The sequence below is a fragment of the Bos mutus genome, chromosome 2, assembly GCF_027580195.1.
Source record: "Bos mutus isolate GX-2022 chromosome 2, NWIPB_WYAK_1.1, whole genome shotgun sequence".
Lineage (NCBI taxonomy): Eukaryota > Metazoa > Chordata > Mammalia > Artiodactyla > Bovidae > Bos > Bos mutus.
This window is the reverse complement of record NC_091618.1, coordinates 36228871-36249850: the sequence shown is the minus strand read 5'-3', so window position 1 is coordinate 36249850 and position 20980 is coordinate 36228871. Positions and strand designations below refer to the sequence as shown.

Below are 20980 nucleotides of genomic sequence, written 5' to 3'. Positions count from 1 at the left end.
CATTTAGTGACACAGAGGATCATTCCTGGCATATCTGCTGTTTTAAGAGGAAACCCTGTGGGAGGACGTCAGCATTGATATAATGGGGCAAATAATATGGATTCTTGAGGTCAGTGTCCTTGGCTAAGGTGTGGCGCTTTTAAATATTTTATCTTTCTTCCCTAATATATGCAAAATCTCAAAGAGTAATTATTCGTAAAAGTAAGGAAATATTCAACAAGTATGAAACTGAATACCTCCAGAGAAACCCTCACTGAAGTGAATTTGTTTCAGTCATAAGGAAAGAAATCATTTGTAAATGATAAAGATGATGTCTAAAAGATCCTAAAATTCATTTTTGTATGCTCAGTCAATAAAAGCAGGATATTTTCAAAAATTTGCCCAGCCTGTTTTCTGATTTTTAAAAAGTTTAATCAGAGCTCAGAGATAAGTATATCTGAAGTAGGTGTAAGAGTAAGTAATATATTTTAACTAACAGGGGCTATTAGCAATCTAAAGGAAGCTAGGAAAATTTTACATTTCTTTTGGAAAAAAAAGTTCATCATGGATGTTACTACCCATGAGCTCTCTAGATGTCTAATATCTCTATAGAAGCTCTCATAAGGTCTATTCTCAAAATTTCTGATTGTACTTCTAAACTTCAGGTCTTACAATAAGTACAACTTTGACTTCCAAAATACATTTTGCCTCAGGATGCTGGGCTCTATAAATATGGATATGTAATTTATCTTTCAAGTGACTCAAAGGAGGAAACAGAGAACAGAAGTAAGTGATAAGGGCAAGCAGCCTTCTCTTCATTCCAGTGTTTTTGCTATTTATTCCCCAGTCATCTATGTCAGTATCATTCACAAGGCAGAAGTGGTCTGCAGTTTTGCTCTGACATGCATTCACTCAGATTTAAGTTGGATTAAGTTTTCTAACAGTATCTCTTTTAGTTTATTATAATATTATCTATTATTTACTAGGTCCTTAGTATATAGCAAAAATATTTAAACATATCAATCACATTATTATTGCATTGAATTTGATTCCAAAGAAGTAACCCTCTGAGGTAAGTTTAATATCTCCATTTTATAGATACGGTAACTGAGGTTTAGAAAAATTAAATCACTTTATCATGCTAGAAAGTGGAAACAACTGAGATTTTTATCATCTGGCTGACTATAAATCCAGTGTCCTTGTCCCCTAAACTGCTATGCAATATGGTATACAGGAAACAGTATTATTCTTAGGTTCAGGATATTTAGGTTGAAATCTCAGGTATTACCTGTGTAAATTTAACAACTCTCTTAAATATTTCCTCTGTTTACATTTCCCCGATTGTGGAATGAGGTTAATGATAATTGACTTCTTTAAATAATAGAAATATTATGAAAATAAATTTTAAAATGGAAATATTTTATAAACTATAAAAATCCATGCAAATGAATACTATTCTAAAATTTGAGTCTGCATGTATCAGATATAAGTAAATGTTTCCTGAATTTAAATTTGATAGTCTCTGTGGAGTAGGCACAGTGACCATTAAGCCAATTTTACATTATTATAGTGAGCTTAATTTCCACACTGGAAAATTAGGTGAATTAAATGATTTGATAACATGAGCTATGGCTTGATAACTGTCTTACTAAAGACTCCCTACCACCCCAACTTGGTGGCAAGTAACAAAACTAGTTCAAATGTATTAGAACATTGCATTTATTAAGGTCCCCAAAGAAAGAAGTACATTTGGACATCAGCAAGACCAGAGAACAAGGAAGCAAAAATGGTCAAAATCTTTCTCTCTCCAATTATCCTTTGCCTCTGCATGGCTGATTTATTTTTAGGTGTCACTGAGGACTGGTTATTTCTCCTTCTCATTAATAGACATGGCTCCAAAACAGACATCTCAACTAAGTTTAATCTCTCTTTAAGTTTCTGATATGGTGTAACCAGCACCTGTCGATCCCAAGTTCAAATTCTCTAGAAAGAGAATCTGATTGGCCCAGCCTGGATTAATTATCTATTATAGGACTTCTTAACCTTTGGTGTTATTAACATTGTCTGCTGAATAATTGTTCTTTGCTTGGGACATGTAGAGTGAGGCTCTCCTGTATTTTTAGGATGCCATTAAAACATTTCGTCCATTATCACAGTGAATGCATTTCACACAGTAATCTAATATTACTTTAGAATTCTGCTTAAAATTCTTGCCAAAACATTGCTGCCATAAAACATTGCTTTTCTTAAATAACTTAAGTCTACACTTTCATCCAACAGTATTAGAAATTTCCACAATATCTAATATTTGTATGTTCAAATTTTTAAATAATATTTTCTGTGTTTTCTATGCTAAAAAAAGAAATACATTTCAAATAGCCTCCATACTCTTTTCCATTTATTATTTCAGCTGTTGTTATTATAGCAGGAAGAATAATTTTTTACCATTTATGTGGAGCATTTTGTGTTTTCTTTTAAAAGAAAACATTTGTCCTTAAGATTAGCAAAAGTTCAGTGCTGATTTAAGCATCACAACTTTAAGAATGTTAAAACATTAGATATTTGTCTTTATGTTCAGTATACTTTGTTTTAAATATCTTAAAATATTTAAGATATCATCCTCATATTTATCTTACTAACTAATACAAAAAATAATACACACTAAGGGCAAGATACATTGTGTTTAACAGTGAATCTATATTTATAATTCACACAGTTTTTATCTCTGTGCCAAGAACAGAGCGCGTACACAGTATCCTTTTCATTTTTTCTTTCTCCAGTGAATGGATAGTCAGGTTACTATTTGGGAAAAGCACTGAAATAGTCAGTTAACCTGAAATTCAGTTAATTATCATTTTGTATACATTTGTATTTCCTACTTCCTCTGATGTACAGACTCTGAAGTCATTGTTAATATCACCACATCTGTGCTGTATCATTAATCCAGAAACCACAAAGAAATATGAGAAATGATTATGTTTCACTTGAAAGCAATGAAATTAGGCAGGTTACTTATATAGAAACTAGTCTACCACACAGAAGCAAAGCTCATTTTCAGGTTTCTGATAACCAGAAGCGTGAAAAGCTTCAATTATTAAAATTACTTGACCATTTCAAGTCTATGTTTTCTAAACAGTGTTGAACACTTACAAGTCTGGCAATGATTCTCTGTGGGTCCCCAGCATCGGCCAGTACAGGACTTATGGCAACGTCCACCTGTAGAATAGGAAAAAGCATGTGTGTATTATAATCTTTAATCTTTCACTCTGACTAGGAGCTAACATCTCAAAGGAAATATTCCTACTTCTTTATGAGGATTTTTATGTCATACTAGAGTTGAAACATAGCTCATAAAATGCCCACTTAAATAGCAAAATTTGAATGTCAAATACATATGAAGCAGAGAAATACAATCTCTTGATATTCAAAATCCTCTCATCATTTTACAAGAAAAGGAAATACATGACTTTGTGAATGCTCCTGTATAGTCAGAAGTAAATATTTACATGAAATAAGCTTTACTTCGACTACTGAATATTTTTATTCTACTGATCTATTCTATTTGATATAAATTCAAAAGTTCACAGCCCACTAATATCAACAGACATTAAGGATTAAATCAATAGTTTAAAAGAAAGTGGAGTCTATGAAAACAAAAATATATTACAAACATAGGATAAACCTTCAGAACAAAGGTTGTTTACATAATTTAGAGTATCTCTTTTTGTCAAAGGTCTTTTATATCTTTAAAAAATTATTGAAATATAGCTGATTTACAATGTTGTATTAGTTTCAGGTATACAGAAAAGAGATTCAGTTGTACAAATATGTCTGTATGTATTTTACATTCTCTTTCATCACAGGTTTTTACAAGATTTGAGTATCACTTTTACACTATACAGAAAGTCCTGGCTTGTTATCTGTTTTTTATATAGTGTGTTTATTTTCCCACTCCACTACTTTTGCCTGGAAAATCCCATGGACTGAGGAGCCTGGTGGGCTGCAGTCCATGGGGTCGCGAAGAGTCAGACACCACTGAGCGACTTCACTTTCACTTTTCACTTACGTGCATTGGAGAAGGAAATGGCAACCCACTCCAGTGTTCTTGCCTGGAGAATCCCAGGGACGGGGGAGCCTGGTGGACTGCTGTCTATGGGGTCGTACAGAGTCGGACACGACTGAAGTGACTTAGCAGCAGCAGCAGCAGTGTATATTTTAATACCAAACTCCTAATTTATCCCTCCCCCTTCCCCTTTGGTAACCATCAGTTTGCACTTTGTCTTTTTAAAACTTTTTCTTGCGGTATAATTAATGTACAGTATTAATAAGTTTCAGGTGTATGTCACAACGATTCACAATTTTTAAAGGTTATTTTCCGTTTATAGTTATGAAACGATATTAGCTATATCCCTGTGGAGAGGGACATTCAGAGGTTGTGTCTGACTTGACCTGTAAGCTGAACCTGGGCAATCAGAAGCTTCTCACCTGCTCCCCTGTCCTTGAAATGTATGTCCCTCTGACCATTCTCATGCGAGCAGCTGTTTCAAGGACATAGCCCTGAGAGAGAAAGGTGTTGTTGAGACCATCTGGACTGAGTAAGTGACCAAATTTAGTTAAGACCTTGATGCAAATTTTTAAGACTCTGACAGGCGGATGCTGAAATCTACTTATCTTGCTGCTGCCCAAGACAAGTCTCATACATAAGTCCCCTAGCTTATGAAACTCGTCACCTACAACTCTGGTGTGGGCTGCCTCTTTCTTCCATCTCTCCTTACCCTTTATGTACCGGTGCCAATTTGCAGACCAACACCTTTATATAAATATTTCAAGCATTGAAAAGAATTAGTTTATTTTGGAAAGTTTAATTTCAATTATTTTTCTAATATCCTCTTCTAAAACTTTTATTGATACTACTTTCTTTCTCAAATATCAGCCTTTATTTCCTGTGGCCTCATTTTCCTTTTAATGATGATGCTACTATGGGTACTGGCCTCCGTGAAAAAAGCTGTCCCACAGAGAAATTCCCTACAATCACAACAAAAGAATATTAGCTAGAAGAAATCATGTATAATGATTTTCCTTGAAGTTTGCTGTTGAATTTCATAGGTTCACTCCAAACTTTTGTGAGTACAAGGATATGGAATGGGCTTATCTTTAGGGAAAAGTGGACATGAAAATTTATCAAAGATAAAAGCTTTTCTATAACACTGCTGCTGCTGCTGCTAAGTCGCTTCAGTTGTGTCCGACTCTGTGCGACCCCATAGACGGCAGCCCACCAGGCTCCCCCGTCCCTGGGATTCTCCAGCCAAGAACACTGGAGTGGGTTGCCATTTCCTTCTCCAGTGCATGAAAGTGAAAAGTGAAAGTGAAGTCACTCAGTCGTGTCCAACTCTTAGCGACCCCATGGACTGCAGCCTACCAGGCTCCTCCGTCCATGGGATTTTCCAGGCAAGAGTACTGGAGTGGGGTGCCATTGCCTTCTCCTTTCTATAACACACTGTCTATTAAACCTTTATTGTTAATTTCCTAATATAAATTGTGAATGGCTATATGCCTATTCAAGATGTTCATTTTAACATAGCTAACTACATTGTAAAAATTATGGAATAAGGTTATATCAAAGGTTTCCATCTTTCCTTGACCCACAGTTTTTAACTCTTCCTTTAATTTTTATTTCTTTTTGGATGTGGAAGTTCTTACAACTGGGGCATTTTTGTTTGTCTGTTTGTTCTTGTCTCTCTTTGTGAGACTGTATGGACCTAGCATGTTAAAGGCTGCCACAGGAAAGGGACAGATTCAGCAGATACCTTTCAAAGGCTGAACCTCAGACCTACTGGTCTACTCTTCCACAGGTGAATAGCACTATTTTCAAATTAATATAACACTTAAGCTCAGTCCCAGCCACACTCTTAACAGTATCAAGATCCTGGCCCCAATGGAGTTTATTTAAAGCAATTCTGTTTGTGAAGTGCTGCTACTGACATCACCAGCATAAAATATCCCGTCACTCTGCCATCTGTTTATTTAAATCCAAACACATTATAACTACATAATGCAAGCTCATTCTAGCTGACAGGAAAAGAACTCCATCTGGCCTGAACAATATAACTTTAATCAGTGATAATGATAATTATTATTAAAAACTGACTGGAGTTCTTTTGTATAAAGCTAATAAATCTAAATTGATTTATACCAGCGGAAATTAGAAAGGACTGTGAGACAAAATGGAAAGTATTGTAAACTTTTTCTGAGTACAAACTTTTTTGAGAAAGTGGTTTAAAATGTTAATGTCTTTCTTTAGATTTGTTAAAATCCTTTAAATTGACCCATTAAGTAGTCTGTTAATTGTCTGAAGCAGAGGATGATCTATCCTTTAATCTATGACTTCTCTAATAGTGTTTGGTTCTAATAAAATATTTAGCTTTATTTATTGTGAATGAACAACTATCTGTAGCTGTTAAAATATGCTGAGTAACATTAGACATGTTAAAATATTCAATGGATCCCCTTTAATTGGATTACATATTTTTTAATCTTATTCTTGCAGTTTCAATTTACCATTTCAAGGCCTACTCTCATATTTAATATAAAAGAAGTATTACTAGAAATTTTGTTTATGATTCTTATCAAAATGTGATGGCAAGACCCATTTGGTTGGGCATAAGTGATATAGTGCCTGCACACACACAGAAGTTTTAAATATTAATAATTTATCTATGATGTCTATGTGCTGTTAAGACATTTTATTTGGTAGTTTCCATTTTTCACTCATAAAAACAAATATATTAATCACTCCTAAAAGAGGAACCTAACAATGCTTCTTTTCCAAGGTTTTACTCAGACTTGGATTCCCTCCATCCCTTTTGGAAACCAAATGAAGGTGATCACTTTGCCCACACATTTCAAGTTCTATAATGATAAGTGTGCTGGAGACCGTGAATTGACTGCTGCTCCTGAATCAATGGCTGCTCCTTCTGCTCTGTCCTTATTTCACTGTTTCTAGATCTCTGAGCCTTTTGGTATCCGTTCAGGCACTCAGCAGTTCAGCTTTTGGGTTTTCAAAACTGTGTGATATTCAGCACTTGGGCTAACTTGGTTTGATTCTTGCAGGCAACTGAGTAATGTAGTTTTAGGGAGCATCCCAGGTGGCTCAGTGGTAAACAACCCTCCTGCCAAGGCAGGAGACGCAGGTTTGAGCTCTGGGTCAGGAAGATCCCCTGGAAAAGGAAATGGCAACCCACTTAAATATGCTTCCCTGGAGAATCCCATGGACAGAGAGTCCATGGTGTCGCAAAGAGTCAGACACAAATTTGCAACATGATGCAGGTAGTTTTAGGGGCTATTATGTCTAATATTTTTTTAAAAAATCTGTTTTTAGCTTTTTTTCCCCAACATTTTTGCTGCCCAGAAATGTCTCCTTAGTAATTATTCATCCAGAACTGGGGAAAAAATTTCTGCTAACTTTTTTTTCCTATTTTCCTCTCATCCATCTATTCGTTAAGTATTTCTTGAATACCTTCTGTATCTGTGTATCAGGGGCTATGAGAAATATTGGAATTGAGCTGAAACAGACATGGTTACTATTCTAAGAAAATTCAGGCTTAATTCAGCATTATTATGAAGGGAAAAGGTTTTGGTTATGTTATACCTGATGTTCAACCTCTATGTGTTTAAAAAAAGAAGTCAATATATCTGATTTTTTCAATAGCCACTCCCCACCCCCCAGCTCAGGAAGAAAGAGTTAGACAAAGCCAGGTTGTGGTGGATCATTCCCAGTGGAAAGCCTGGTAGCTCCAAAGTCCACTATGTTCCTCATATATGATTTATCTACGTAACACCTAAAATGAGATCTGCCCAGAGCATTCCAGTGGAGGGAATAAACGTGGCCTCTTATTGTTTGTGTCCCAACAGAAATGCTAATACTTTAACTATAGCTTATTGTCTTACTCCAAACCTTCTTTCTGTCGTCTATGCTCAGATGAGCAGTACCACAGGATGCCTGATTCGATGGGGAAAAGAAACTGAATATGTCAATAACATTTTAGTCTCACGTCGTTTTATAAACTACTTCTCCAGTAGTTTGTTTTTAAAAGGAGGACAGGAAAAAAGAGAAACTAGACACTAGCTTATGTAAATGGGTGAAACATTTAGGAGCACTGAGCCTTTGCCAATGTTATCAAAATCTGCCTATCTCCATGTTTCAATCAACTACATCATTTTTTTTTTCACTATTTATTGTAATAATTCTTTTAAAACTATTTGGAAAAATCCACTACTTAAAAATAAGAACCTGATGTTTCTATTCACTTTAGTGATAGTGTAGTTATTTAAATTAATATTTCTATTTCCTGTCATTCTGACTATAAAACAAAAATTTTAAAAAACATTTCTGTCACTTTAAGAAATAATTATCCTCTCTGATTCCTTTATTTCTACCATTCTATCTTCTAATTCACTAATCCTATCTTCTGCCTCTGTTATTCTACTATTTGTTGCCTCCAGAGTGTTTTTAATTTCATTTATTGCATTATTCATTATATATTGACTCTTTTTTATTTCTTCTAGGTCCTTGTTAAACCTTTCTTGCATCTTCTCAATCCTTGTCTCCAGGCTATTTATCTGTGATTCCATTTTAGTTTCAAGATTTTGGATCAATTTCACTATCATTATTCGGAATTCTTTATCAGGTAGATTCCCTATCTCTTCCTCTTTTGTTTGGTTTGGTGGGCATTTATCCTGTTCCTTTATCTGCTGAGTATTCCTCTGTCTCTTCATCTTGTTTAAATTGCTGAGTTTGGGGTGTCCTTTCTGTATTCTGGCAGTTTGTGGAGTTCTCTTTATTGTGGCGTTTCCTCACTGTGTGTGGGTTTGTACAGGTGGCTTGTCAAGGTTTCCTGGTTAGGGAAGCTTGTGTCGGTGTTCTGGTGGGTGGAGCTGTGTTTCCAGAAAAATAAACGACCCAATCAAAAAATGGGCCAAAGAACTAAATAGACATTTCTCCAAAGAAGACATACAGATGGCTAACAAACACATTAAAAGATGCTCAACGTCACTCATTATCAGAGAAATGCAAATCAAAACCACTATGAGGTACCATTTCACACCAGTCAGAATGGCTGCAATCCAAAAGTCTACAAATAATAAATGTTGGAGAGGGTGTGGAGAAAAGGGAACCCTCTTACACTGTTGGTGGGAATGCAAACTAGTACAGCCACTATGGAGAACAGTGTGGAGATTCCTTAAAAAACTGAAAATAGAACTGCCTTATGATCCAGCAATCCCACTGCTGGGCATACACACTGAGGAAACCAGAAGGGAAAGAGACACGTGTACCCCAATGTTCATCGCAGCACTGTTTATAATAGCCAGGACATGGAAGCAACCTAGATGTCCATCAGCAGATGAATGGATAAGAAAGTGGTACATATACACAATGGAGTATTACTCAGCCATTAAAAAGAATACATTTGAATCAGTTCTAATGAGGTGGATGAAACTGGAGCCTATTATACAGAGTGAAGTAAGCCAGAAGGAAAAACATAAATACAGTATACTAACGCATATATATGGAATTTAGAAAGATGGTAACAATAACCCAGTGTACGAGACAGCAAAAGAGACACTGATGTATAGAACAGTCTTATGGACTCTGTGGGAGAGGGAGAGGGTGGGAAGATTTGGGAGAATGACATTGAAACATGTAAAATATCATGTAAGAAATGAGTTGCCAGTCCAGGTTCGATGCACGATACTGGATGCTTGGGGCTAGTGCACTGGGACGACCCAGAGGGATGGTATGGGGAGGGAGGAGGGTTCAGGATGGGGAACACATGTATACCTGTGGTGGATTCATTTTGATATTTGGCAAAACTAATACAATTATGTAAAGTTTAAAAATAAAATAAAATTAAAAAAATACAAACATTAAAAAAAAAGAAATAATTAAAAAATAAGTGCTGATTATTGCATATAGGTGTGATTCCAATTCACAGGCAATCACCTCTGTTTGTCAGTCCATTATTCATCATGCTCATGCTCACGCCCTGGAGGAGGAAATGGCAGCCCACTCCAGTATTCTTGCCTGGGAAATCCTATGGACAGATGAGCCTAGTGGGCTACAGTCTATGGGGTCACAGAGTAGGACACGACTGAAGTGACTGAGAAGTTAACAAATAGGACTAAATTTAATCTTTTATGCTTGTCCAGCAGATGGTACTAAAAATGTAGCTTTTGTATTCTTTTTTAGCAGCTAGAGTCCCTGAGCCACTTTGATAATTTTCAGTTCAGTTCGTTTAGTCGCTCAGTTATGTCCGACTCTTTGTGACCCCGTGGACTGCAGCACTCCAGGCCTCCCCCCTCTCCATCACCAACTCCTGGAGTTTACACAAACTCACATCCATTGATAATTTTAAGAGTCATAAATTCATGTTGGAAGTTTTGCTTGTTTGTGAAACTGCCTGACAGCAGGGACAGGATTTAATATGCACCTTTGTACTGCCTTATGCAAGTAATATGCTGGAACAGTTGAAGAGTTGCAAAATATAAAGCCACTGGCAACCATAAAAGATTATATTCCCAAACTGCCCCTTGCTAAAAGGTGATGCCGTTACATCTCTGGATTCTTCTTTCATTTCTTTTAAAAACTGCCATTCTTGACCTCTTAACACTACATTTACTGGAGAAAGAGTGAGAGAACAGTATCTTTTTTATGACCATATATTTCAAAAAAGGAAAGTGAAACATTTTTGAAAGTCTATGCTAAACCAGTTCCTTTTCTTGACCAGACCATAAAAAGGCGAATGAGTCAGTGCTCTGCCCTCAAGGAGCTTTCAAGGACCAGGAAATAGGCAGGAATATAGGCAAATAAATATGATAATCCAAAACATGGGTATGCATAATATAGAGAAAAAAAGATTTTAAAAAAGTATCTCCATAGGGGGTGGGCATTTCAGTTGGGCTTGGCTGTCTTGTTTGTCCAGCAGGAAAGGAGGAGGAGGGAGAGGAACTCCAGGCTGAATGGTTAACCTAAACAACGACCCAGAGACATGGATGTGCACAACTCTTTGGGGCCATAATGAATACTTTATGGTCCCTTGAGCAATTTGCATAGAAATAGTTGTTGAAGTATGAGCTTATAAAGCATCTTGAAAGTCTTGGTTGATGTTTATTCTGCACAGGTGTTATGGTGTTGGTCAAGGTTTTTGAGCTTGGAAAAGATGTGATTTGACTTGCAAGGTAGAAGAAGGTGTCAGGGTATGATTCCTAAAAGTCAGTGCTGACATGTGAGTAGCTTGTGCAAAATGCTGATTTTATAGTCTGCAATGAGGTATAGAAAGCCGTTTTTAAAAAGCGATTCCAAGGATTCCAAGGATAATGTATCCACGACAACAAAGCATATAGATAAAAGTATAATACTTTGGCATATAATTCCAAACTCTACTAACATCATGGCCATATTTTGTGACAATTAGATCTGATCAGCTGCTTGGTAACTAAACGTACAGAATTAAACAATGTGAAAATCTAGCAATCTCTCATTTTCAGTGTTTACTCTGATTTGTGAATATATTTCCATTAATTTGCATTTTTGTTCCCCCTGGAGTTCTAGAAAATACATAGCCTTTATTTTCAAATTTAAATAATTATAAATCACACTTATGATAGTAAAGTCACAAGATGATTCCAACAAATGATGTATAAGTAGGTTTTAATGATATTAATGTAATGTGAAATTGCTCTTTTTATCAGATGTTACTATTTTCCTTATTCCTATCTGACAGTTTTCACTGTCATGTGTTTATTTATCCTCACAATTTGCTCTATAGACTTTACATTTTCATATAGTCTTAATTCAATCTTCCTATCTTTATGATTTGAAAGTTAATTATTGAATGGAAACTTTATTATTATAGATTTTGCTCTTCAGAAAAAAATTGAACAGGTAGTTTCACTGACTAGAAAGACAAAGTTAAAAATTAAAAAAAAAAAAAAAATATATGGAATTCTTCACCTTCCCTGGTGGCTCAGACAGTAAAGAATCTTCCTGTAATGCAGGAGACCTGGGTTCAATCCTTGGGTTGAGAAGATTCCTTGAAGAAGGGAATGGCAACCCATTCCAGCATTCTTGCCTGGAAAATCCCATGGACAGAGGAGCCTGGTGGGGTACAGTCCATGGGGTCACAAAGAATTGGACACAACTGAGTGACTAACACTTCACTTCACCTAGCAGCAAATTAAATCAAGACTTGATGTTTAATTGTTTTACTAATTACTGTATTGAAAAAGAAGTAAGTCGTGTCAACCTCATTAACATTTTTATAAGTAGCATCATGTTATTCATTTCAAGCAACCTAAGTCAAAGGGTTGAGAGTAACATATCTATTATGTGATCAAGAGTAATTTTTGACAAAAGGGTTGAAATATATCAAGCTCATTCTTCAACACTTCTATCCACCCTTTCTCCATAAGTTCAGCAACCTAGGACAAATCTATGACCACTAAAGCACACAGTTATCTCCAAGTCCATTACCATCTCAGAGAGGATTACAGAGGAATAGCTGATAGACTGAGCAGTTAGTATGGCACACAGAAGTGCAAAGGTTTCATAATACTGAGCCTACTTAGCAAATTTTTGTTTCTTCTGAGGTCTTCTGTAAACACAGTCTAGCATAGGTATGATAATAGCAGAAACCCCAGGTACAAATCGGAGAAGGCAATGGCACCCCACTCCAGTACTCTTGCCTGGAAAATCCCATGGATGGAGGAGCCTGGTGGGGTTGCTAAGAGTCAGACACGACTGAGCGACTTCACTTTCACTTTTCACTTTCATGCATTGGAGAAGGAAATGGCAACCCACTCCAGTGTTCTTGCCTGGAGAATCCCAGGGACTGCAGAGCCTGGTGGGCTGCCGTCTATAGGGTCGCAGAGAGTCGGACACGACTGAAGCGACTTAGCAGCGGCAGCAGGAGCAGCAGGTACAAATAGAAGCCTGGGGAAAGTGAGGTGGGAAAACTGATAAGAGTATCATTTTTCAAAACCTCTTTAAATCATACATAATAATGGAAACCAGGTACTCTATTAGCATGTTGAGTTCAGATGTTTCTATCTACAGAATCTAAGAGAATGGACTGATCTACACAAATTTCAGTGTCAAAGAGAAATTTGATGATAACCTATTTAGAACATAAGATTGTTACTTTTTACATCCATAGCCTCATGTGATCTTAAGAGTGACTGACAGAAGTAATCTAATACATAATATGTCAAATGAATAGACTAAAGGAATTCTTCCTAAAGAAATTTAATTTCTTATTGAATGGAAAGGTCTGATACAATGCTATCTATGATACTACTATTCTGTATATTTTATATTTTCCCAGCATACCTTTAAACTTCTGTAGACTACTATAACCAACAGAGACAAACTTTAAAGAGAACCATAGCAAAGAAGCCAACATATTCCCTTGATTTTTTATTTTTCTATGGTTTTGGAAAAATCATACTATCAATAACAATGATGATTCACATTATAATACTTTTTTAAAATTTCCTGAAAAACTGAAAGCTTTCATATTTGATAATGGCAAAGATTTCTATCAAATTAAGCAATTATAAAGTATCAATTATCCCTGTTCATAGCTGCGAACATAAAATAGAATTCCCCCCATTGAGGAACAGAATTAGTTCCAATCAATGTCAAATGTCATACTAAACATATAATAAGATTAAGTCTGAACTAAGGACCTTACTAGCAGACTTAAAAGAATATATTTAGATATGTCTGTTATTTGCAATCAATGATAGTGATAATCAGTAGATTTATGAGCACTTATAACGAACCAGCCAGGCTACAAAGAACATCCCAAAGCATCCTTCATCCTATATAGAGTGTAGTCTATTTAGATATTCCCTTGGAGGTCTGCAGTGTCCAGCTTGATCAGCCTTATGTGGTTGAAATTTTTAGGAATGCTCTAAAAATTTTATGTATATTAACACAGTTAATCCTCATATAATCCTAATACGTTAAATTCTCTAAAATTTACATATCCAGACCACGTGGAACCTGGAGTTTTATGCTTGTAACCCTTTGTAAAATGTCTATATCTGTATGATTAGCAAAAGTTTGAATATTTACATGTCCAAAATTTAATCCCTGATCTTCCCACCCCCACCAAAAATTTATCCCTGTAAAGCCTTCTCCGTCTCAGACAATAGCAACACAACCTTTTTAGAGATTCATTAGATTTTGAAGTCATTTTCAGAAACTCTTTTTCTGTCATATCCAGATCCAAATTCACTAGCATATCCAGTTGATTCTAACTTTAAAGTACATCTAAGTGTCCAATCATTTTCTACCACGCATCACTAAACCACTATTATTTCTTGCTTGGATTAATGCCATAGCCTCCAAACTGGTGTCCTAGTTTCTGCTCTGGCTTCTTTACCATCTCTTCTCAATATATTAGCTTGTGTGGTGCTGTTTATTCACTAAATTGTGTCCAACCCTTTTGTGACCCCATGTACTGTAGCCTGCCAAACTCCTCTGTCTATAGGATTTCCCAGGCAAGAATACTGGAGTGGGTTGCCATTTCCTTCTCCAGGGGAGCTTCCTGACCCAGGGTTCAAACCTGCATCTCCTGCATTGCAGGTGGATTCTTGCCACTGAGTCACATGATGTTCTTAGACCAGGTCAAATTCCAATAACTTCCCATTTTTCTCAAAGTAAAAGCCCAAGTTCCTTTTAATGGTCGTTGAGATCTGAGAATATTTGGTCCTCTCTTCCAGGCCTCCATAACCTTACCTCCTGCTATTCCCTTCCTGGTTCACTCCTCTCACTCTCACTCCTGTTGTTTCTAGAAGATAAACAAAGTGCATGACTCACTTAGAATTTTTATGCTTTTCTTCCCTGGACTTCTCTTTCTATGATAGCTTGTAGTCAAATGGTTCACCTGCTCTCTTGTTTTTCCTAGATGCCACCTCTCAATGAGGTCTTCTCTTACCTACATTATTTATATTAAATATTTCAGATGGATTTTCTAGATTTTACTTCTAACACATGTTCAAATTCAAACTATTTAAAATTCAGAAAATATAAAATAAGATACATATCATCCATAAACTTTGCATTTGATGTTTTTCATTTTTTGCATTATATATACTTATATATATAGTTTATAAATTAATAAAATACTGTACATAGTTTTGTAATCTGCTATTTTCATAGCAGACATATTTCATATTTTATACTGTATATTTTGAAGTGACATTAAACAAATGTGATTTTTTTTTTTGGCTGTATTTATCTCCCATCATATGGACATACTATAATTCAATTAACCTTTTAGCTTTATGGAACACTTAGGGTATGTAGGCAGAGAAGGCAATGGCACCCCACTCCAGTACTCTTGCCTGGAAAATCCCATGGATGGAGAAGCCGGGTAGGCTGCAGTCCATGGGGTTGCTAAGAGTCAGACACAACTGAGCGACTTCACTTTGACTTTTTACTTTCATGCATTGGAGAAGGAAATGGCAACCCACTCCAGTGTTCTTGCCTAGAAAATCCCAGGGACAGGGGAGCCTGGTGGGCTGCCGTCTATGGGGTCGCACAGAGTCGGACACTACTGAAGCGACACAGCAGCAGCAGCAGCAGCAGGGTATGTAGGAGATCAGTACATATATTTAAAAAAAATACACATTAAAAGGATATCACTAATTTCCTGCCTTATTTTAAAGAGGATTTATAGAGGATGGAGGGATTTATGGAGGGATGATCTGGATATCAGAAAGAACTTACCTATGTCCTTTTTTATATGCTTCTGGAAAACACTGATGGAATCTGACACTGATGTGTGGATCTGTAGATGCCTGGTGTATGTATCAGAAGACTTGATAAAACAATTGATGTCCTGGCAGGCCTAGATTTATGTGCTGGTTCTAGCAGTGTGTCAAAGGCCTCTGTACATACCTATCATATTTGACCTTTTCATCACTGAGTTGGATAAAACAATGGAATATGCTTGCTGTTTTTGAAAATGACACAAGTCTGGACAAAGCAGTGGTTGTTCACACACAGGATAAAAGTTAAGATTTTAAAAACACTTGGAAGATAAAATGAGCCAAAAGTAACAATAAGAGATTTAATAGGATCAGTGTAAATTCCTGCCATGTGTAGTTCTAAATCAGTATTTCATGTGAATATCAATAGATAGATACACACATACACAGAGTCTACCTGGCATGGGACAGGGAAGAATTTCAGTTCTCTCTCTGGTACTAGTGTGTCATTTCTTAGTTCCTTAGTTACGTTAGTTAACTTCTCTATGTGTTTTTTTTTTTTTTTTTTTGCTTTTTGTACTTAACTGTTTATTTTACACATTAAGGCTTACACTGTGTTGTATAATTCAATCTAGATATCATCATCAACATCATCAACCTCACCACATCATCTACAATTTATTAAGCACTTTCTACACTCTAAATAGTAGACGGAGTACTTTACACGTAGTATTTCATTTAATTTATACAATAGCACCTTAAGTACTACAATTTGTTACATTTTATCCATAAGAAAACAGAAAGCACCCTTTAAATGGAAGAAGATATTAGCTCCTTGATAGCATGTCACTTAGTGTGCTTGTGTCAAAATTTTTTGTTCCTGTCCATTTTTAAATTTCTAATTGACATTTACTTTGATTCTACTGTTTATTTATTGATTCAACTGTAAATGGCAATAAAATGATTGTAAGTTAAACATAAATACATTTTAGCAATTATTATGACAGCACTTTTTGTACCAGAAAATTATAGCCCACAGTTTAGAGAAGATAGAATACTGAAAAATCTATTATTCAAAAATACTATTGTGCATATAACCAGTTTACAATACTGTCATTTACTTCACTCTGTTCCTATAACTCCTGCTAAAATGCAGAAAACATAAGTTCTGAAGTCATTTTCTTTGGGATACAAATAGGAAAAGGAGTACGTCAAGGCTGTATATTGTCACCATGTTTATTTAACTTATATGCAGAGTACATCATGAGAAATTCTGGGCTGGAAGAAGCACAAGCTGGAATCAAGATTGAAGGGAGAAATATCAATAAACGCAGATGACACCACCCTGATGGCAGAAAGTGAAGAAGAACTAAAAAGCCTCTTGATGAAAGTGAAAGAGGAGAGTGAAAAAGTTGGCTTCAAGCTCAACATTCAGAAAACTAAGATCATGGCATCCGGTCCCATCACTTCATGGCAAATAGATGGGGAAACTGGAAACAGTGGCTGACTTTATTTTTTGGGGCTCCAAAATCACTGCAGATGGTGACTGCAACCTTGAAATTAAAAGACACTTACTCCTTGGAAGGAAAGTTATGACCAACCTGGATAGCATATTAAAAACCAGAGACATTACTTTGTCAATAAAGGTCCATCTAGTCAAGGCTATGGTTTTTCCAGTAGTCATGTATGTTATGGATGTGAGAGTTGGACTATAAAGAAAGCTGAGCGCCGAAGAATTGATGCTTTTGAACTGTGGTATTGGGGAGGACTCTTGAGAATCCCCTGGACTGCAAGGAGATCCAACTAGTCCATCCTAAAGGAGATCAGTCCTGGGTGTTCATTGGAAGGACTGATGTTGAAGTTAAAACTCCAATACTTTGGCCACCTGATGCGAAGAGCTGACTCATTTGAAAAGACCCTGATGCTTGGAAAGATTGAGCACTAGAGGAGGGGACGACAGAGGATGAGATGGTTGGATGGCATCACCGACTCAATGGATGAGTTTGGATAAACTCTGGCTGTTGGCGATGGACAAGGAGGCCTGGCGTGCTGTGGTTCATGGGTTTGCAGAGTCCGACACGACTGAGCAACTGAACTTAACTGAAGTCATTTTTATCTGCATTCAGTTTTTTTAATAAGTACAAATGATTTGTTCATTTTTTAAGATATCAAATATCAGTTTCTAGAAAACAAGTGCAAACATTTTAGTTGCTCAGTCGTCTCCAACTCTTTGCCACCATGGACTTAGTCCACCAGGCTCCTCTGTCCACGGAGTTCAATTAAGCAGTTCAATTCCTGGGGTCGCAAAGAGTCGGACACGACTGAGCGACTGAACTGAACTGATATATGTGTATATATATATATATATATATATATATCTTGCTGATATATATATGAATATATATATTGCTTCAGTCTTGTCTGACTCTGCGATCCTATGGACTGTAGCCCATGAGGCTCCTCTGTTCTCTCTCTCCAAGGCTTTTCCCAAAAAAGACTAAATCAGGTTATTATTTAATATTGAATAGAATTCCTTTGTGCCATATTGGTCATTATTGGTTATTCATTTTAAATATAGCAGTGTGGACATATCAATCCCATGTTCAGTTTTCACTATTTAACAGTTGAATGGGACCTTAGGCAACAAACTACCTGAGTTGACTTTCCTCATTTATAAAATACAGATGATGATACTTGCTTCCTATATATGGTAGAGGTGATTAAGTTGAATGATAAATCTAAAGTACCTGGCATGCAATAAGCATCAATCCATATTATCTCCTTTCTCCCTCCCTCACAATATTGTATATAAAAATATAAAGAAAAACAAAGAAGGACAGAGATGGAGACGGTCAGCAGAGGTAATACAGAAGACAAACGAAGTAATCTGGAGACAGACATGTTTATGCAGACAGTCGAAATGATCAGTGAGGTATTACAATCAAGCTATGGGAAAGAGGGAACGTGTGACATCTTAGGAACTTTGACAAGCTTTGTAGACAGGAACAGTGGGTTTCAGAGGTCTCTGCAAGCACTGAGAAGCCACAGTATCAACAGGAATGTTACTAACAATCCCAAAGCAGTTAAATCTCCCTCTACTACTGGAATATCACACTCTTGAATATTTCAGCTCAGTTACATGAAAGGAGGGAGAGGGGGCAGAGAATATTTCAAAGTATGTGACAAAAAGAGAAACACACTGAGGCACAATTCTTTGGATTACTGCAGACAATTACATTTCATTGATGGTGGGGTCTCTGCCCATCCCATAACGCTCATTTTTGAGACAGCTAGTCAGAGTGCTAAGGGATCCCCAAGGAATCATGACTGGGTACATGTTCAGTTTGTGAGTGGTCTCACATTTCAGAAGCATGGCTCAACAGCCAAAATTCACATGAAATAACTTTACTCCTCCCAAAGGGTATTTTAAATGGGATCCAAAGTTTTGCCCATGGCCACAATTCTAAATATTAGCTCTCACTCTCTTGAGTCTTTCATTCACTACAAGCTTATCCTCCAAGCTCTCTCTCTCTCTCTCTCTTCCTGCCTTCTCCCATCACAAAGCTTTCAATTATCTACTCTTTTCTCATTGTGTTATTATTATGGCATTGACTGACTTTGACATTCTCCCTAAATTGATTTTATTCCATCCAGATCTCTGGTGAAATGATTCTCTGCCCATTTTTTTTTTTTTAATGCACTTATATCCTAAGTGTACAATACAACATTCGAGGGAGACTTTGTGTGTGTGTGTGTGTGTCCGTGTGTGTGTGTGTGTGTGTGTGTGTATGTGTAGGTATGAGGGACAGTTTGGTCCAATGCACTGGAAAGATCAGGCTGGGAGACACAGAACGCTTGAGCAGGTGGGAAAAGAAGACCTCAAATATTCCCATATTTGTTGTTTATATCCTGTCAGAGTACTCATTACTTAAGAAGTGATATACAGGTTCTATTTCACGATGAACAGTATAAAATTCCCAATATCTGTGTATGGCATGGTCTCCATGAGCATCCTGTTCTCATCTGCCTTCTACTTGACAACTCCAATATAGAGCTATCTCCCCCATGAATTAATAAGAAATAGGTATTATCATGAGACAACTGAAATGGATGAAATTATTACAAGCTCCTTAAGGGAACAAAGAATTTCCTCTCCACAGTTCCTAACAGTACTCAAAACACAGTCAGATTCCCAGATCAAATAACTCAACATTTTCTTCATTAAGAGACCATTATCTTCACACTATAGTGATAACCCAGCTTCTTCCACCCTGAGTAAAATTTGAAAGGTCTTATAATATCTGTGGTTTGAGACTTTATAATTATGGCTGGGGCCATTAATCTTGTAGTCTCCCTTTTTTATTATATCTAAAGATTGAGAATGAGTGTTTGTTACAGATTGCTAGCCTGTAGCAGTCAGTTGGAGAGATGAGACATCACAGAGACAGATAACGAAGAAAAATGGGTAACATATTGGAAAAGATTAGGTAGATCCATGGCACTACATTAAATAGACTCTTTTAGGCATAATAGCCAGAAGTATCATCTTATGTTTCTACCATTTTTTCACCTGCCAAAGGGACTTAGCTGTTTTTATACATATATATATTTTTTCTCCCCCAAGCCCTCGTACTTAAAATCAAAACAACCACGTTAACAACTAGGCACATTTCTAAAATGCCACTGTAAGCCTAAGGAATGAAAATGTGATTTTAAAATTGATGATTGTTATAAGAAAGTGACCCCAAAAGCTTTATAGTAAGTAATAAGCCTAAAATGTCTTGGTGTAAAATGTTCTCATTAATTTGCCTTTGAAGTTCACACACACAAACTACCTCTCAAGATTAATGGATTTATAATATACTTTTTTTTTATAATATACTTTTTAAATAGGACTCCATCAATGAGATATTTCAATGGAGTTTCTTGTTGATGAACTAATAGATAGATCTGAAAACTGAGTTATTATTTATAGAAAAAATTAATGATCTGTAAACTATTGCATATATAGCTATTGTTTTCATTTGAGAAGTCCTTATCAGCTAGCATATTAAAGAGTTAGTCATGGTTTAGATATAGCACCATTTTAATCATGTAGCAGACCTTGTTCTACGCTATTCATTTCTCATGACAACCTTAGAAGGAAAATACTACAGATGAGGAAGCTGAGGCCTGAGAAGATTATTAACTTGCCAAACATTATACATTAAGTAATAGGCCTTAGACA

General features: G+C 36.3%; 1 protein-coding gene across 4 annotated transcripts in view; it reads right to left on the bottom strand.

Annotated features, from left to right (window-relative positions):
- Positions 1-20980, bottom strand: part of ERBB4 (erb-b2 receptor tyrosine kinase 4) — a 1231440-nt gene that overhangs the window by 366467 nt on the left and 843993 nt on the right. For all 4 annotated transcript variants that reach the window (XM_070387158.1, XM_070387172.1, XM_070387165.1 and 1 more), the window contains exon 5: positions 3130-3195. In XM_070387158.1, coding sequence (XP_070243259.1) covers positions 3130-3195 — 66 coding nt within the window. The remainder of the gene's footprint in view (positions 1-3129; positions 3196-20980) is intronic.